At 44.0% G+C, this 19765-nt stretch overlaps 2 protein-coding genes and 1 pseudogene across 4 annotated transcripts; all 3 read right to left on the reverse strand.

Annotated features, from left to right (window-relative positions):
• Positions 1-70: 70 nt before the first annotated feature.
• LOC133887917 (uncharacterized) lies at positions 71-3011 on the reverse strand (annotated as a pseudogene).
• Positions 3012-5420: 2409 nt separating this feature from the next.
• On the reverse strand, positions 5421-8354 carry LOC133888405 (phosphopantothenoylcysteine decarboxylase subunit VHS3-like). 2 transcript variants are annotated; one of them, XM_062328627.1, is made up of 3 exons: positions 7973-8354; positions 7369-7488; positions 5421-6155 (listed from the first exon to the last, which is right to left on the reverse strand). In XM_062328627.1, the coding sequence occupies exons 2-3, from the start codon at positions 7477-7479 to the stop codon at positions 5697-5699; spliced, it is 570 nt and encodes a 189-aa protein (XP_062184611.1). In that variant the 5' UTR covers positions 7480-7488; positions 7973-8354; the 3' UTR covers positions 5421-5696. The 2 variants fall into 2 exon arrangements, with proteins under 2 accessions (XP_062184611.1, XP_062184612.1); XM_062328628.1 differs by lacking the exons at positions 7369-7488; positions 7973-8354 and adding an exon at positions 6407-6810.
• A 1326-nt stretch (positions 8355-9680) lies between these two features.
• On the reverse strand, positions 9681-15637 carry LOC133888404 (UBP1-associated protein 2B-like). 2 transcript variants are annotated; one of them, XM_062328625.1, is made up of 2 exons: positions 13977-15637; positions 9681-9776 (listed from the first exon to the last, which is right to left on the reverse strand). In XM_062328625.1, the coding sequence occupies exon 1, from the start codon at positions 15543-15545 to the stop codon at positions 13986-13988; it is 1560 nt and encodes a 519-aa protein (XP_062184609.1). In that variant the 5' UTR covers positions 15546-15637; the 3' UTR covers positions 9681-9776; positions 13977-13985. The 2 variants fall into 2 exon arrangements, with proteins under 2 accessions (XP_062184609.1, XP_062184610.1); XM_062328626.1 differs by lacking the exon at positions 9681-9776 and adding an exon at positions 9988-13836 and having other exon boundaries at positions 13977-15636.
• Positions 15638-19765: the final 4128 nt, after the last annotated feature.

The following is a 19765-nucleotide window of genomic DNA, read 5'->3' on the forward strand; positions in this document are numbered from 1 at the left end:
TTATCTGAATCTTATTACTTTCATCGCATTACATGTACAACATCATTATGAAATGAGCAACCAAACAATATACCTTACAGCAGTCAGATCCTCTACACCAGCCAATGCTAAATTGAAAACTGTCACAGTTTAACAGAGCTGGACTACTAAAAATGTCACTGAGATTGGGGATGGAAATATTGCATTCCAGGAGGCGGCTGCATTGGCTTGAAAGGTGGTGTGGCGGGCTGCTGAAGGGTGAACTGCATCTGAGGCGTTACATTCATCGGCATTTGCTGCTGAAGGCTGTGTCCGTGCCATGACAGCCATTTGCGGCTGGGGTGCTGAGGGAGAGGGCCTGCCTAGGTTCATCATCTGTGGCGGTGATGGAGGTGGCGGCGGAGTCATGGTGTTCATATTGTAAGGCATGCCCATCATTACACCTCCAGGTTGCTGAACAAACTGCTGGAGAGGGGCCTGGTAGATATTGTATTGGGGCTGAGGTGCAGGAGCTTGCCTTTGCATAGGAGTTTGCTGCACTAAGATTGCCTGGGGCTGCTACTGAGCTGTTGTGGCAACCACTTGCGGCATGGGAACAAAAGCAGCAGCATTTGCAACGCTAGGGACCTGCGACGATTGGTCAATTTTTTGCCTCTTATCTGTGTGTGTTTCAGATGAATTCTTTGCTTCCTCAGCAGCAAACTTGGAAAGTGCGGACTGCAGTATCTGCTGAGAGTTTGATGATACTGCAATCTTGTCTGCAAGGATAGCAGCAGTTGTCTTCTGCTGTTCTTTTACTTGCCCATTGGAAAGTGGTTTTCCTGGCTCCACTGATGATGCTAGCTTGGGCAGCGGAACGGTTGGCTCATTCTTGAGTCTCCGTTGCATGTTGGAGGCTTCGTGTACCATTGCTTCAGCCAGCTGTCAGTTGGAAATTAAATACATAATGATGACAAATGTTTACATCTTACGAAACAATATAAGCCTGTAACAACATTTCCATGCTTTGGAATACTTGGTTAACATTACCTGTAATTGAGTGCGTACTTTTTCCAGTTCAGATTTCTACATAACATAAACAGGTAAGATTTCATAGCTCCTAAGCCAAAATGCAAGTAAAGCTGAGTGATGACAAGCAAATACCAATTCAAAAAGACTAAAATGCATAGCTATTTACTGGTCACAGTTGTTCTGACCTGTTCCTGCAATGCCTCCTTCAATTCAGAAACAACAGCTGCTCTATTTGCTTCAACTACTTTCAGCTTTTTGATGCATTTTTTCATGCTAGCCTCTTCATCCTTTAGTTCTGTGCAAATAACCTCACGACGAGGATCTTCGGCTGCACAAAGAAAACATTTTAAGGATGCCTACAAAGATAGCAAAGATACAGAACTCAACTCAGATCAGCAACAAATACTACCTTTTCTACAGGCGCTGTCAACATCCTTCTCCATCTTTCTAACATGACGCATAGAAGTCTTGCATTTTTTCAGGTCAGCGTCTTCATCTGCTTGTTCACTGAGAACAGTGTGCAGTGCAGATACAATCCTTTCTGCAGTTCCTCCAATGCCAAGTCGCTGATCAAAGATGATGATTGAATTTGAAAGAATTTCATAGCAGGTGAAAAAAGAGTCTAGCAGAAGGAGAAGAAAATCTTACAAGTTTTACAGAACGTGAATCTCTTTTAACAATCTTTATGGCTGAACTGTAGAGCGTTTTTTGGTCATATCTAAAACAGGCAGGAGAGCAGTCCCGAGCATCACATCCTTGATGCCCCCAGCACGTGAACCGAAAACTCTCCTTTCTTGCCATATGTCAACCTAGAACACACATCGGTGCCTTGCTAAATAAGTATTTCAGTTACACGATTACACTAACAGGGGACAGGTGTATCTTCAGTATGCAACAACAATTGACAAACAGCTTCATCACCAATTTATCCTGACAGGCTATAGCTAACAGAGTTTGCCAACTCATACCATCGATATATGAAACTCACCAGCCTAGATGCCACCCCATTCTCAGTTACATTTTTAAGCGCCCCAGGGAGAACCTTCCAAAATTCTTCTACAAACTATGTACCATTGCGCTTGCTGTTCTGTAAGATGTCATTAGCAAGATAAAGAAAAAAGATCTTTTGGTCCTTTCCAGAGCTGCGGAACTGCTTATCCCATGTCTGCATGATTTGCTCTGCATTCTTTCTATAGTAAATGCACCAATGCGAAAGCGCTAGTGGTCACAAGGAGCAAAAGTCAAGGCAACAACCCGAGCATAGGAATGCATGTTATGACAAAGAAAACCATGTATTTGCATCATCTAAATAGGTCAAAAGATTTTAATTCAGCCCTTTTGAATAGGTATTCTATAAATTATAAAACGAAGAGAACAGAGAGCCCCCAACAAGTTAAGAACCTCTCTGCCAATAGTGTAAAACGGGCACACAAGAATTTACATTTCTAGGCGCCTAAAAATGCTTTCTTGCGCCTACCTTCTAATATGTTATTCAAAGATACATCCTTTCGAAGGAAGCTGACGGCAAATCGGTAGACGCAAGATTAAGCGAAGAAAAGAGAAGCTCTACAGCCTAATCACACAGAAAACGCAAGACTAAGCGCAGAAATTGCATCTCCACACTAAACTTCCCGGAAGCACCACAAAACGACCAAAACATCCAAAGGTTTGACCCAAGAAAAATAGGGCAATGATACTCTTGATGCATTGCTGCGTGTTGTTGAGCTTGGCGAGCTTGTCAGCGAGTATGTCCTCGCTGAATGCGCTGTTCATGGCCGCTGAACAGCACGCCGAGCTCAAATCACAGCTGCGTCGCGCAAAAATTGGAGACGGGAAGGAAGCAGGACCGACAAATCCTAGTTGGAAAGGTGCAAGGAGACCACGACGGCGAGCCGGAGGCATCGGCCGTCGAAATCTCGAGACGTGGATGGATCAGGGAGGCTAGGGTTTGGGCCTCTGGGGAGGTAAGAACTACAAAGAGTGTAAGCGCGATTCGGATCGGCTCAGGCGTTTCCCTGGTGTATTTCGAGAAATTTCAGTATTTGCTACTCAATTCGCGTGTCTCTCTGGAATTGCCATCCAATTCGTGTGACTTTCAGAATATAACACCAGGCACGCGAATTTTTTCAGAATATGACATCCGCGCCAACACCTTTGGCGCGAAGGTGCTCTCTCCATCGGGCCAGACCATTATGCCCCTGTGTACTGTATAATACCCGCGCCAATGGCGTTGGCGCGGATCCTCCCGCGCCAAACTGCTTGGCGCAGAACATTCTCTGTAGGAACAAGTTCTTCACAGCATTCTCGAACACATAGAGGTTCCGCGCCAAGCAGTTTGGCGCGGGAGGATCCGCGCCAACGCCATTGGCGCGGGTATTACACAGTACACAGGGGCATAATGGTCTGGCCTGGTGGAGAGAGCACCTCCGCGCCAAAGGTGTTGGCGCGGATGTCATATTCTGAAAAAATTCGCGTGCCCGGTGTTATATTCTGAAAGGCACGCGAATTGGATGGCAATTTCAGAGAGGCACGCGAATTGGGTGGCAAATACTGAAATTTCTCGTGTAGAGATTTCTTTGTTTTTACTTTCCTTGGGTGCTTTTTAAAGAAACCATCCTTCAATTTATTAGTCTTTTCGTCACTATATCCTACAGAATTTTAGATATTAAAAAAAAGTTATGTGAAAAATAAAATGAATCCATAACAATATTATATTATATGGTATCTAGTTACCGTGAATAAATGCTAATCTTCAAAGACGCAAGGATGCTTGCTATCGCCTCATCTCATCCTTGCTCTTCTCTTCCTCCTGCCTTCACGCTATATTCATCTATCTCCCATGAGCCTCATCCAGGACTATTTCTAGCCTGTCGTGCAACCTCTTAAGATAGCAACGCGGCATCATCATTATTCACCATGTCGTTGTATCTCTTTCACCATAAACGAGCGGTAACATTCCTTGCGCTCTTCTCCACGTACTCACCCTCCAACCATGACAACCCTATGCTAGCCTCGGCTAGTATCTGCCAACTATCTACATTCCTTACCCACTACTAGATCACCATCTCTCCCGATTTTTGTGGCTAGGATGGAGAGGACCCTCCTCCCTCCATACCGTCACTCAACACACTAAAATTTTAACCCCTAATCATATTTTAAAGAGACGTTAGCACTAAAAGCATTCTTCAACCTTTAAAGTGTATGAGTATAAGAACCTTTAAAAACATGTTATTTATATTTACTGCAAGACAACATATATTCTATTACTGTATTTTAGAGCACAATTGATAAAATGGTGAACAAGTGTGAAAGTTCAAGGTTCACTAGCAAGGAGCTTCTTTCTTGATAATGACATTTAATTGGAGTTAAATTTTATGGTTTAGCAGACTTACATAGGTTTACTAGTAAGTTGAGCCGACAATGAGCAACAACAAAAATAGTGACAATAAGCTAGCGATGTGCGGCACTGAAGACATGCAAAATGAGAAGATCAATATATACGTGTGTAGAGCAATGTTTTGGTGAAGCAAATTAGCAGATAGTATTAGACAAGAAACAAAAGTTATAAGGCAACAAATGACATGAAGGTAGTGAGGGTGACTCGTCCATAGGTTTACCTTGGTACAGAAGGAATATCCTTATTCCTTAGACAAGTATTAGGTACATAGCTGAGAATGATGAATTTATGGTAAAATTTGTTCTGGATAGACAAATTGAGCCAGTTAGTTGAAAAATAGTCACTTTTGTTGTTAGACACTCCGACATTGTGGTAATTAAGCAAGTACACTTCATAACACGTGCGGTATCTACACTACAGCAAAATGAAATACACAGGATTTGTCCTTCTAAGTGTTGTAGAACGTGCAAAATGTCTGTTTCCCCATGAGGGCCTGTTTGGATGAGAAATGCTAAAGCACATGTTTCTCTCATACTTAGGTGAAAATGCTCATCTCGTACTGGCCGGCTTTCCCATTTGCATGCTCCAACACTGCATGCCTTTTCATCCTAAAAAGGACACGGTGCAAACACATGAACGACTTTGAAGCATAAAAGGCACCCACTTTTCGCCGTTTGAGAGCTTCATGTTGGGTGATCTGATCTGAATGAAAAGCACAAGCGGTTCTGGCTTTGGGCTCTATCATATCGTGTTGCCCATGAGTCGGTATACACTTGTTGGTTCTTAAACGTACTGTGGTTGCTCCATTACTCATCATAATCACTCCGAATAGCAATGATAACCATTCGATTGCAGGGTTAAGAGCTACCAATAATGCAATTTACCTCTTTCGAAAAACAATTACTTGTCTTTGTTCAGTTCGGTAACATTCTTCTTGTAGTTGAGATTTGAACAGCTCACAAACTTACAATTCACACAAAGATGCCAAGAGAAATCATTGATTGCAGGAAAGAGATCAGCGGAGGCCACATGATTGATTCTAAATGAGATAAAAGAGATGACATGTCCAATCTTGAGGCTTTCATCACTCAGGTTGAATTATGTTAGCGAAACATCTGTTCAACTCCATGGAAGCAAAGCAACAATTACATAGAGTTCTCTCTAATTGCCTCAAATCATAAAGCCCCTACAAGTCCACACGTGTTGCTGTGGAGCCTTCTTAACTCTAAAAGGAAAGTTCGAATCCGAGGACACGACGAAAACTGAGCCAGAACTCAGTGCATGGTAACTAAAGCCGCATTGAAGATCTTCACTTCTTCCTCTTCTTTGGGGGCTGAAGTGAATCTTCATCATCTTCCTCCTCATCCTCGTCCTTGTCGTCGTCTTCCTCTTCTACCCCCTCTTCGTCGTCATCACCGCCATCGTCATCGTCGTCGTCGTCGTCATCATCCTCGTTGTCATCATCGTCATCATCATCATCATCATCACCACCACCACCACCACCACCACCACCATCCTGGTCTTCAGGTTCTTCATCTTCATCACCATTCTCCTCAGCATCGCCCCTTTGTTTCTTCTTATTCTCATTGCCCTTTGGATTGTCATATCCCTCTCCTTCTGAGATGTCCTCTTCACCCTCCCCAAAGTCACCATCCTCGTCCCCGTCCCCATCATCACCACCGTCATCGTCATCACCAGCATCATTAGGAGCAAGCTCATCAGCCTTCTTTCCGCTCATCTTGAAGTCAGGCATATCACAGATAGGACCCTATACAATGGTCAAACAAATATTCGGAGTGTGTTGAATTCAGAACAAAGCTATACACTGAAGAAGCAGAAGTTCATATAGCACAAAGGGCAAACTGGATTAATATCTTGTGACTACAGTAGTTGAAGTGATAGCACACAGATATCTCAAAATTCAACACGGGAAGAAGAAATGACACCATGGAAACCAGATGTACAGATGCAGATGCAGCCAAGGAAAATTCCCTTTGAATGTATCAACTTTAACATCACCTTAGGCACAACACAAAGTAGCAGACAACTAGGTTTAATTTGCATGGTAAAATTGGTATCTCATCTCAAGGAGCAAGAACTGACTTGGCAGTCAACAACAACCATGTGGTGATACAGTATTATCCACCAGGTCGACACGATAGATAAACTGGATCTAAGCAACGAAGGACTTCGATGTAGCACTGTTCATGCACCAGTTCTGGAGGGTGGGCTGGAGAGTACAGACCACTAAAGGGCCGGGGCCACATGTCATCCACTGCCAAAAAAAAAACTAACTACAATGGAAAAGTCTCTTGTGTCGCAGTCGCAGCGCCGATTGCAAACACACACGGACGACGGGACGACAGCCTTGGCGTTTAAGAAAGCCTTTCTCGTCCTTACGAAAGTAATAAACTATGTACAGCAAATAAGACGCATAATAAGTTCGAAAAAGGGACTTGGACGCACAATAACACTACTGCAGTAACCAAATCACTTTTGAGCTATTTTTCTTAGAAGGTAAGCCACTGTAACACTGTCCAGCAGTTTCTTGATATTTTCTGAAACAGTTTCTTGTTGTTTTCGGAAAAAAAAATATTTGAGTGGTTGAAGAAAAAATATCTGGAGAGGAATCTTTCGGTGTCATGGGAAGCGAATATTCGGGCGCGGGGGTAAGCGCGTAATTAGCAAGCAACAAGAGGGCGCTTTTTATATCCTGTGCCCCGGGGGTCCACCCCACGGAACTGAAATCCCGAGCTGAAAACCACACCCTAAACCCACCCCACAAATCCGCATCCGAAAAGTCCAAACCGAAGAACAATATCCCACTCAACGGCTCAAAGCAGCCTCTTGCCAGTAGGATTTTTTTCCACAAAACAAAAGAAAAAGGAAAAGGGCAAACTAATAGAGAGGGAAAAATCCTGAATAAAAGGCTAAAAACGACATGATGAACAAGGGACGTGTGATTCTGTAGGTTGTTTTACCTCGGCGACGACGGCGGTGAGCAGCTTCGCCGCGAGGACGGCATCGCCGGCGCTGGCTTGCACGGCTCCGGCAGCTGCAGCTTGCAGGGGCGCAGGCGTCATGGTGTCCATCTGGGCCGGCTGCCGAGGAGGCCACGTGGACAGGCACAAGAAACAAAGGTCCGTCAGATGGGGCAGTATACCGTTGGTGGCAAACCAGGAAAACTTAAAAACTGGCAACGTTTTACTTTCCGAAGGCCAAACAAAAAGCCTTCATCCCTGAGATTTTGTGCAGCCTAATTTTAGTAAAAATCCAATCTTAGATTTGCTCTCAGAGCACAAGTACAACTGTCAGGCAAAGGAAACTCTAGGAACAAAGGGCAAAGTTATATATTAAATTGAAACAGAGGGATGAACAAGACAACTTGTCTGAATCTCTCAAGGGAAGAACCTCAAAAGTGTTATAGAAACTTGCATGCCTTAATGAAACATGAGATAGGATCAAAGCATCAAACCACAACTTTTGAAGAGTTAAAAGGGATAAATAATAGACAGGATTGTTCACACCAGTAAGCACAAGAAGTAAATTAGGATGTGAGACAGAGATGGAGCGCAAGAAGGTTACCTTGCGCTGAGGAACTGGCGACTACCAGGCACAGATCTGAAGGTTTGAAGAAGCTACTAATACTCAACGGACAACTAAGCGAACTCCATGGCTGCAACGGAAGGGGAGAGCAGAGAAATGAGGAGACTTTTTCAATCTCTGGAGAGACAAGGGAGAGGGCAGAGGGGCGGGCAGCACGGGCAGGGCAGGGCAGGGCAGGTGGTGGGCGCAGGATAGGCCGAGCCACGGCGCGGCTAGTCATGGGTGCAGGGCATATTCGTAAATTGGTTGTAATCCCGGGACTAAAGGGAAACTGTGGACTCGGAACAATATAAGGAAAAAACTGAGAAGAGAATCAGACGGCTAACGTTAACCAGGCATTTTTTTTTATTTGAGAAGAACCAAGGATTAATTAATCCATGCTAAATCTGGACGATCATGGCCCTGTGCCCGGTGGGTGCTGCTGCTTTTCATCCCCCGGAGCCCAGACGACTCTCAAGTCTGAAGCCAAAGCCTAAGGTTCTGCCAGCCACCAGCCCATGGACTCTGAGGTCAATTCTTCACCAGCCAAGTGCACGTCGCTAACACGTCATTAACATCTAAACTATGACGTGATATAATGTTTACTCACAAGCAAGGAAATTTCAGTGCAAAAACACAGGCATTGAATACCACCGTGAGTAGGTGAGCACAGAGGACAAGGCCGTTGTGCTGTCAGCAAGAAGCGCTGAAGCAGAGTTTTTTTTTTTTTTTCCGAGGGAGGAAATACCAAGGGAAAATCTGAAAAAGATCAACGTTACGTCGAGTGGACACCCACCTGTTTCCTCAGGAACACCACCCGTTCCAGCATGCAAATCCCAATCCCCGCGCAATGACAAAACCGACGTCTCAATCGTCCACAAGTCCAGACATCAAACAACGGGAGTTTAGCTGATGCAAAGGGCAGAAATGCACGGAACGGCGTTTCTGTGGATAAAACACATGGTGCAGGTAACTAGCTGGTCAGATCGATGAGAAAATGAAACCCAAAAGGCGAGCAAAACAAACCAAATGAGAAGATTAGCATCGAGCCATCGACAAAGCTCAGTACGAGCATCTGGCTACTTGTATGCAGGATGCTTGTGCAAAGAAAAGCTGGGCAAATTAGTGGGGCAACGGGAAATCGGGAATGAGATTCCTTTGTTCCGTTGGGCTAAATAACTCCAACAGCAATTGATGGATGATCAAGCCTGAATCATCTGTAACAAGAGTGGTAGAGTTCATACCTCACCAGTGTCTGAGCCACCAACTGTCCTGCGTGCATTATATCAGAACTCTAATTTCTTCTAGCGCTATGTGCCAATACCCCCAAAGAACTGGTCCGGGGCAAATCGTGCACATACCCATGAATAATTTAACACACTGTCGGATGTTTTAATATGTTCATGTGCCTAATTGCATGTCCACTCGACTCGAATTCTAAAATTGCTGAAAATGCAGAGACAAGTGAGAGAGGGTTACGAATGATGGTAAAAGACTTCCAGATCTAAACATCTTGCAGTGATTTTTTTAACTCATTCGGCTGGGCATTTGTATTGCAGTGATCTAACAATTTGTAGCTTGTGCAATCAAATTTGCACAGCCACTTACACATTCACCAGCTTGTAAACTGGGAAAAAGTTAATTCCAAAGATCAGCCAGGCATGAGGATAACATTGACTGGATGTGGTCATCATTTCTGCAGAGCAAATGAACATAACCCCACACTATACTGTGTCCAGCAATTTAAGTACCAAGCAAGTCTCTGAGATTTTGAGCTTGGAGTCATTAAAACTGCGATGAACAACTGAAAAAACATTATAACAACCACAAGAACCTGAAGTAACAGGTCCCACCACAAGTCTGGTAATCTCAATCAAACTGTATATTGTATAAAAAGTAAGGATCATGAGCTCAAGAAAGGTTTATAGAAACTCTGTTCGGTAAGGATGAAAACATAATTATAAGTAAAGGGGAAACAACGATATTGCAACATAAAAATAATGATGCGAGGAACGAATAGTTCAGCAATGATTAGCAAGATACTGAAGGCACAGAGCATAATCATGACAGTGACAGGTAGATTTTAAGGAACATAGTGATTCAATACAGGAAAAAGTATAATTACGCAAGCAATAAGTAGTTTTTGTTCACAGTGAAGCAAGAAACTTGATGAGACCAAAAACAAAACAGCAATTAATCCATGAGGAAACTATATAAATTATAAGAGATTAAGAGAGATCCCCCCAATTTAATGTCTTTGGTAGTCATATGCGACTAATTGAACATTTAGAACTGCTAACTATTACTAACTGTGAAGATAGTTCCCCCACACAGAAAGAAGTTGAAGGTAACTGAGAATAAGAATGATTTACCATCCTACACTCATCCGCTAAACATGGGCGGGCCAGAGGGCAAAGTCAAACTGCAAGCAAATCAGTTAGAAATTTCTTGCTTCAGTTTTTTTTTTTTTTAACTAAAGCTAAACAAGGAAAGCTTGGCACTCTTGCAGCACTGGCGTATCCTAATTGCTTCAGGCTCCAAACTTAATCCATAATGCGAAAAGTGAATACCAAATTAATGTTCAAACTTAAGTTCTGATGCAAATAATGAATGCCAGAAAAGGCAATTTACATCCTGGTAAGGCGGTTGACTGGACCGCCTAGGGGTTGCCTAGTTAGAGGAAGGGAAGAGGGAGAGGAAAGGAAAAGTAGAGGCGCATGTAGCGGGTGGAGGAGGCTGAAAGAGAGGGTGGCCTTTAGTCCTTAACCCTAAGAAAAGAAAAGAAAACGCGAAGGAAACAAGCCAGTCAAACACTACACATGGACCTTAGGACTCCACTGCCACCGCTGACCAGTTGCAACCTCCTCGCACTAACCGCCTCAAGTGAAGGCTCCGTTTGAGCTAGCATTTTGCTTCAGAAAAAAAGTGATTGGGAAGCTTTTTTTTAATAATGGAGTGATATGGATTGACTAGGGTAGATGGAATAGTGGGAAGAAACAGGCTAGTTGCCCTCCTCTCAGAGGCTCTGACTACTCTTTAGGTTTCTTCTTGCTTGATTAGAATGGGCAATGCGCCCTACTTTATATAGGAGTCAACCCTAATAACCTAAACTAACAAATCTTATCTTTAACTAATCCCTGATCTTATCAATAACCAACTAACTAACAAACTATATCTCTATTTCTCCTCCTGCCGAAGATACTCTCCATAACACTGCATCCCCCTGACTTGCAGCTCGTCCTCGAGATGCTAGACATAGGGCAAGGCTAATGATGGTATTGTTGATGGTGTAATCAAGCTGCATAAAGCACCATCGTTGGCCTTCCTGCCACAGAATGCGAAGGCATGACGACAATGTGATCTCCTAGCATGCAGTCATCGCCTCCCACACCTCTGGAAGCCAAACACCAGTTGGTAGTTATTGTTGGGCGGCGTCGAGTCTTGACTCGACGGACAGGCGGCACGGCGCGACGACGAGCGAAGTCCAGCGGGGGAGGTGCGCGGAAAGGTCGTTGGGCGAGCAGGCGCGCAGAGACTCGACAGAGCAGCGGCCTGGCACAGGAGACGTCTGTACGGCGTCGGGACCGGGCAGATTCGCGCAGGGTGGGGTGGGTGGTTCGGGCGGCCGTTGGCGGCGACACACGCGGTACGTGACGGAAGAGACGCGGCCCCACGCAGATCAGGCCAGTAGCGGTGGACCCAAACAGGGCGACAGGGCAGGCAGCGCGGTCGGAGGGGACCCAGGCGGTCGGCGGCGACGAGCAAGAGGCCAGATCCGGGCAACGACACGGTCGGATTGAGCGGATCCGCTCAAGTTCGAGTTGGGTGGCGCCGGTCGGAGGAGCGTCGACGCAGGGCGAACGACGCTAGGCGGCGCAAGCGCGTGGAGAGGCCAGGTGGAGGAGCGATGGCGGTCAATTGGAGAGGCAGCCCGGCGAAACAGGAGGTGGTGCCAGCAGATGAGCGTCGACAATTGAGCAGCGTTGCAGATCAGCGCGAAACCGTGCGGCGCAAGGCTAGACTTCGTGGGGTGGAGCAGGCGCGTGGAGAGGCCAAGCGGAGGAGCGGCGGTTGGTTAGAGAGGTAGCACGGCGGAACAAGAGGTGGTGCTGGCGGATCAGCGACGACAGTTGTGCGGCACTGCAAATCCACGCAGATCCGCACGGAAGCCGTGTGGCACAGGGCTGGTCGTTGTGGGTGTCGTCCTCCGCCGTGTGCTCCTCACGGAAGAAAAAATCGTCGAGGTTGAGGTCCATCGCGTCCTCCATCGTTTGTTCCTCGCTGAAGGACCAATCGGCATAGTGTTGCATCAGAAATTTGGAATAGTGCAGCTTGTGGAGGCAAGGCACCATGGTTGTGGCGAGCGAGTAGGCGCAGGATCAGAGGTCTCTGATACCAAATGATATGGTCTCTGAGAGGAGGGCGACTAACTTGTTTCTTCCTGCTATCCTATCTACCCTAGCCAATCAATATCAGGAGCATGTGCCAAGTGCCAACTGTATTACCTCAAATATAGCACTATCTTCCCTATCTACTAAGAAGGAACATGCATTGCACAACACCACCAAGACAAAACAACCAGCATGTCCATCATGATATTTTTATAGATCATCAATAACAATATCTTTTTTGTTGCAATAAACACAACAAGTCTACAGCTCATGAATAACACTTATACTTTCGTGTCTAAAAAAATATAATAGTATGGTTGCGTGCATAAGGAATAGAAAATTATTAACATGGGCCCACTTAACAAATTTCAGATCTGCCTATTTATGACTTCAAATGATAATTCAAAATTTCAAACATCAACATGAACTTCTAGTGATGATTTCAACAACTTGGTTAAAATCTAATACCAGCAGTAAGAACATACTCTAGTAATCAAAACCTTGTTGTCTTGTTGAGTTTAATAGGAACATAGCAAGAACAATCGTTTCCTCCTATTATTTGTTTGTACTTGTATCTCCTATTATTTGTTTGTACATATCACCAGCATATCCTGACATGTGCAATCAACCATTTGAAAATTCAACTCACGGGAAAAGAAGGGATTAAAGTAATTGGTAACCTAATTATAAAAAGTCAGCGCATGACTAATTGTGCAGAGTAAGGCTGACATGATAAAGAGCTCCAACTACTATGCTTCATTCTCACAAAAAAAATCGAGATACTTAAGATGTCAAGAACAATAAATCTCCAATAGAGATGCCACATGTTAGGCACCAACCATCACAGTAAACCCTCTCTTTTAAGGGATTATATAAATCATGGTATGCATTCAATCTAATTTACATGGCTACTGACCATCTCTTTTAAGGGATGATATATAGCATGGTATTCATTCAATCTATTTTACATGGCTACTGTTAAACAATGGGCAGATTTAGAAATAAAATTAAAGGACAACAAAGCTGCAAAACATTCAAAGATTTTAAATACTGTAGCCACCTAACCCAACCTCAAAGCAGAAGCTACCAAGATGAAGGCAAAAGCTATGAATACCCCATACTTCCAAATACCACTGCAACTGCAATTAAAATGTCTTCAAGTGCCCAGAAAACCATTTGCCATAGTCAATTAAGACCAGATAACAGTCAACTAGTCAAAATACAGATATTGGTACATGAAACCCAATGGTACATAATAAAGTCGCACTAGCAAAAGTACATAGCAGGCAATAAAAACAACATAATTCTTCGAGAAAGTCCCTTCTTCAAATACTGCCACAAAGGTATCTGATTCAAATCTGGTTGTAAAATTCAACAGCAGGAACCCTTTCGCAACATTTTGGCACCAACATAGACTCAAAAGCCATCCGAATGCAAAACCACACGAACGAACCACAACCCGCAGATGCCAAACTAAAATACAAGGAAAACAATCAGAAACTATAAGAGTAAGATCAACAAATCACAAAGAATGCATAGAGAATGAAAGAACTTAAATCAATAGTAGTAAAGGTGGGTCATAAAGCAATGTAACAGGTTGAGAGTTGATATACCTAGTTATGTCAATATCCACCCTGAAAACCAGTGCCCCCTATCTGAGCACCGGGCACTTGGCCCTGCCCAGCAGCACCAGCCTGATAACCGGCAGCACCGGCGGCGGCGGCGGCCGCAGCAGCAGCAGCACTTGTCTGGGTAGTTGGTTGGCCAACCTGAAACCCAGCAGAACTCTGGAATCCGGGTGGACCTTGAAAACCAGGAGGAGCACCTTGATATGTAGCAGAAGCTCCTTGAACACCTGCTGCATTTGGAAAAGCGGCACCTCCTACACCAAATCCCTGAGCTCCAAAACCCGCAAGGCCAGCTGTATGTGCCTGCTGGCCCCCAGCACCCAGTGCAGCAGCAGCAAAGGCAGGGTTCAGTGCAAGCATGGCTGGTGACATCCCCAGTGCAGCCGGATTCTGCATCGCTGCTGCCATCATGGCAAGCATTGCAGCATTGGGCTGTGCAAATGCCTGCTGTTGTGCACCTAACCCAAGCATAGCAGCTTGCTGTGCAAACCCAAAGTCAGGAACAGCAGTAGCACCATATGCGGATGCATCATATGGGCTAATGGCAGCACTAGCAGGAGCAGTCATCTGAGCGGCGGCAGCTGCTGCAGCTGCGGAGGCAGCAGTGGTATTAGAATTAGTGTTTGCATTTACCCCACTTGCACTCTTGGTCCTCCCATCTATAGCCTTCTGCACATTGAGCATCTTGCCATCAAAATTCCTCACTGGCTCCTCCAATGCACGGCGGGCACTCTCCACAGACTTGTAAACGAACAATGCAAATCCCTTGGGTTTGCCGGTGGTCTTGTCAAAGCCCAACGGCCCCTCCTCAATCTCACCGAATTGCGAGAAGTACTGATAGAGGCGGTCGACGTCCACATCAGCATGCACGTTACCAACAAATATCTTGCGTTGCATATTGTCAGGTTGTTGTGAGGATGAGGTGCCAGAAGCGTTATTGGAAGTACCAGAGTTGGAATTGGTGTTGGCGTTGGAGCTAGGGTTCTGGGACTGGGAGGGCGGGGGAGCGGGACCCGAGGCAGCGAGGTGGCAGAAAGCAAGACGACCACCGATTTGGAGCTGGGGGCGGCGGAGAGCGCGGAGTGCGGAGCGGCGGGAACGGAAGAGCACAAACCCGTAGCCCTTAGACTTGCCCGACTGCTTGTCGGAGATGACGCGGCAGTCCTCGAGCTCGCCGAAGCGTGAGAACGCGGAGCGGAGGTCGTCGGCGCCGGCGCCCCACCCGAGGCCGTGGACGAACAGCTTCCTGCTCGCGGGGTCGGCCTCCGCCGCGCGCCGCACGGCCGCCATCGTCGCGGGGCTCCCCTCCGCGGCTGTACGGAGCAGTGCCACTAGCTGCTCCCGCGACAGCGGCTCCAGCAGCTTCCCGATGTCCTCCTCCTCATCCTCATCGCCGGCGGCCCCGTCCTCGTCCTCCTCGGCGGCTGCCGTGGGCTCGGGCGGGTCGTCGGTGATGGGGAAGTAGATGGTGCCGCGGGGCTTGGGCTCGGAGGATGCGGGCTCCGCGGCAGCGGCGGGCTCGGCCGGATCGGCCTTTCGCTTCTTCGGCGCCATTGGGAAGAGAGCTAGGGTTTTAGGCGCAAGCTTGGGGAGGTGGCCGAGATGGGGATTCCGGACAATGGAGAGAAGGGGAGCCTAGAGGGGAGGTGGAATACATATGCGGGGCATGGATTTGCGGCGGCCGGCGCCGCCGCAAAGCCCATGGCATTTTAGCCACATTTCGTACGCTTACTGGAGGCCCAATATTTGACTTGCCAAATAGTGTTGCTAAGGAGGCCTGGTTAATTTGGAGCGCCCAGCCCATTAGTGCTCCAGCCTGTTTGTCTAAATTTGTGCCTGTTCACCCTTAAACTTCAAATAATTTATCCATGTTTATTATTCACTTTCGTACTTCAGCACCCTCGCCTCATTTCCGGCTACGGTTATATGATCTATTTTACTAATAAAAATAAATAAATAAATTAGGAGTGAAATTAGTGGATAATCTTCTTTTTTCGAATCACATCTGAAGTCAAATTACGGTATCGCTCCCGACGTATTCGTTCGATAGTATTCTCATAGTGTATTCATATCTCAATACTTTGAGTTTGTGCTTGATCTTACCGCGTCCAATGTTTATATTTTCGTTGTAACACATAGTCACTTAGCTAGTATTCTGGAATAGAGAAATTTCGGTACAAACTTGGTAGAAATTAATACTATAATGATTGTGGTATTTTTTTTGTTGAATAAAGAGTCTATATATTATTTGCGTGCTTGTACTAAGGTTAATGTTAGCAACCACATGAATTCTGTAATATGAAGCTGAGAAATGCCAAAGAAAATAGTCTACAATGAAGAAGAACAGTTTGTGTGCACTATTATACACCAAGTAAAAGAAATCCAGAAGAAAACATAGTGGAAAACAGTTGTTACTTGAGGCATCACATTCAGCTTTGAGAGTGGTCATCTGCAGTGATCGAAATCCAAGAAGAAAGTCTAGACTCACAGTCATTCTTCAGTCAAGTTGCAAGTTTACAGAACCCAGTTAACCAAAAGACAGACCAGACCAAAATTCAGGCAAAACACCTAGTCAATGGCACAAGGGAATAATGCATGCATATGCAAAGTCAAAACTCAAAAGCACAAGGAATCAACTCATCAGCAGCACTGGTCTTCAGCCATATACATGACCACCTTAAAGTTGCAGGAATAATTCAAGGCCAGCCATGGTGTGACGCACTACATAGTGTTCTCTACAAGTTGGCAATGGCGAGGCTTCCTGTCTCGAGGGGAGCCTACCAACCAATCCAACCCGACCTTGTGCCTGTCCAGATAAAGAAATGTGAGGTAGAGATGACATTGGCTGCTCCATTTGCTACATACATTGTCCAAATTATTGCCATGAGTGGGACAAAAGATTCTCATGCTTTGAGGTGGAGTGCCCCACCAGTTCATTCTTTGTTGGAACCTCACGCTCCTGTGCTTCCGTTTTCCTATCATTTTTTCAGAAAGAAAATGCATCATCCCATGATTCCATTTTATATATATCCCAAAGAATTTGGTAGCTTCAGGGGAAAAAAAGGCATAATGAAAGGGAGTCTTGTTTTCAGATTAAATGGTCAGCTAGCTAACATGAGATAGGTCATGTAGCAAAAAGATTGTTTGATTCTCTGGTTGTAGATGAAACATGTTAATATAAGACATGCCAAAATTAGTTTGCCCAGTAATTGTTGCCTCCAGCTCATTTTGATCGCTGATGAAGCAAAGTCACTGCCAATCCCATTGGTAGGCAGTATGAAGACAATTTCACTGCCAATAAATAAAAAAAATTGGATCCAAGGAGAGACATCTCGAAAACATTGCATTAAGGTCGAGAAAAGTTCTCGAAAGTCGGTTACAATCCATATGCTATCATCGAGCGACCGTGCCATGATTACGGAAAACACACAACGAGAGACATTTTTTACGAGAACTAAGGTTTGAACTCTAATTGGTAACCTCACACCTTGAGGTCTTACCTCGAAAAAGAGAGCTTTATTAACCTTATTGTTACATCAAGCTGATACAACCGCATAAGAGTTTATCCTCGATCTCTGCATAATTAAGATACACAAAGCCACTGTCAAAGAAACATAGAGAGGGAAATGCATGACCAAAAGCACAACCATTTGGGAATTGTCTCATCTTTGTTTATTTTCCATTGAGTTCACAAGATGTCACCCCCCACGTTGGCATCTGCATGCCAACCCAATGTGAAGCAAGTCGGAGAGAGCATCAGGGAATCGTCCCATGGCACAAGTCAATAGTCAAGTTCCATTGTCCTCAACCCTGCACTTTCTCTACACAAAAGATTTTTTTGAAGGACCTCTCTACTGCACAAATATCATAGTAGCAAATTGCACCAAGAAACATCGCTCTCCATCAGCTTAGGCCACATCTACTCACTGATCAATACTCTAAGCCACAAAGCAGAGACCCAGTTTTACTTTGAGATCCAACTATCATGTTCAGTTACTACTTCCCCTCTCTTTTGAGATTAAATAACTTATCACTGCTGGCTTCGCCGGTGTCCACAGCCCCTTTTGTTCTGGCTTCGCGTTCTTTCTCTTTTCCGTTTGGTTGTGAACATTTTTATTGGCTTTCAATACAAGCCGAGTTAATCTCCTTTAAAAAAAATAACTTATCACTGCGCCCTCTTAATCCCACACTGCATGGTTCTTTTGATCCTAAGAAACAAAGATGAGTACAAACAGGCCATTCTTTCCATTCCTTTTTACTTCTCGTTTTAGAGTATTCGCAGTCAAATTTTAAAGATTTCGACCACACATATGCATGAAAAATATTTATATTTTTCGCATGAAAATATACGTAGTACTTCAACATCTCATGTTTTACTTTTTAGCAATATTCGCTGAAACATAATTGAAAAGAAGCTAACATAAAATATGTTATTGAAGATCATATCGATATCATAACCGTAGGTTAAATTAGAATGGAGGGTCAAATATATCGGCAGGAGCTTCTACGAGGGTCAAGCACTGCTCGCGTGAGAATCTTAGTCATACGCCATTATACTTGCTGTCACTTGGTGAAATGAAATGGAACGTCTCATGCATGGAGATCCAGCCTAACCTTTCCTTGCTTTTGATAGTGCTCCTGCAACTTTAGTTCTTTTTTTTTCGAAACGGGTGGCAGGAGTTCTGCCAAGCTTGTATTAATATAGGAGGAAAAAAATTAAGTACAAAACCGTATGTGCATAATTACAAACAAAAACTAGTGGTTCTAATCTCCCGGTAGGCGTAGCCGCTTTGCCCCCGCCAGTGGTCTAATGGAATGTGATCTATTATATTATTATTTGAGGTGAAAAAGGAGTCACTGTTTTACTTTTAAGGTCATAAAATTACCACATTAATAAAAAAAGAAAAATAATCTAGACCATTCATAGTTATAAACATCTAACGGTCTAAATTAAATAAAAAATCTCATATAAAATATGATTAATGAATAGCTAAATTCGGAACTCAAAGAGTCCATATCAAATACAATTAATAAATACCTAAATTTGAAATAAAAATTATGAAAAAATAACAGTTCGATTTCCATACAATTTGGGAAGCAAAATATATAAATAAAGAGTCCAAAAAATTAATAATAATTAAAATTGGGCTTTGAATAGGAAAAAATAAGGATCCATATCAAATATAGTCTTATAAAAAAATTATTATAAAAATCAAATACCTAAATAAAGTGTCCATAAAAAATACAATTAATCAATAGCTGAAATTCATAATAAAAAACAATGATTTTTTAAAAAATTCTTACAAAGATAATAGATTAAAAAACATTGTGTAGCTAAAGTTCGTCATATCAAGCAGACAACAAGCAAGGTAAATCTATTCTGATTTTGGTTGGGCTACATATACCTAACGTACGATTTTGACAGTTGATTAAAACATATATGAATCGAACCAATACATATATACGATTCGGGTACAAGTTTGGAGTATAAATAATTTTTTCTACTAACATAATTTTTATTTCTTCTAATTTTATGTGTTTTTGTAACTAAATGATACTAACCTCGTAAAAAACAAAAAAGACTATTTTTAATCAAAGATTATCGTGACAATATTACGGCGAGGCTAACCACGCTATTAGCATTGGGCCACCTTGCTAGTTCTAGTAAAAAAATGCACCATGTCCTTGCTTCCTCCTTTATCTTTGCAAAGAGGCGGTGAAAACCCTAGAGTTCCACTTTTCCTAAAGCTCTCATGAAACCAAAAGCGCAAATG

Source organism: Phragmites australis, chromosome 13, assembly GCF_958298935.1.
Source record: "Phragmites australis chromosome 13, lpPhrAust1.1, whole genome shotgun sequence".
NCBI lineage: Eukaryota > Viridiplantae > Streptophyta > Magnoliopsida > Poales > Poaceae > Phragmites > Phragmites australis.

Coding starts and splice junctions, on each gene's coding strand:
- LOC133888405 (XM_062328627.1), bottom strand. CDS start 7,479: ATGGACACCATGACGCCTGCGCCCCTGCAAGCTGCAGCTGCCGGAGCC. Junction 6,156..7,368: donor TCACCGCCGTCGTCGCCGAG/GTAAAACAACCT, acceptor ACCATTGTATAG/GGTCCTATCTGTGATATGCC.
- LOC133888404 (XM_062328625.1), bottom strand. CDS start 15,545: ATGGCGCCGAAGAAGCGAAAGGCCGATCCGGCCGAGCCCGCCGCTGCC.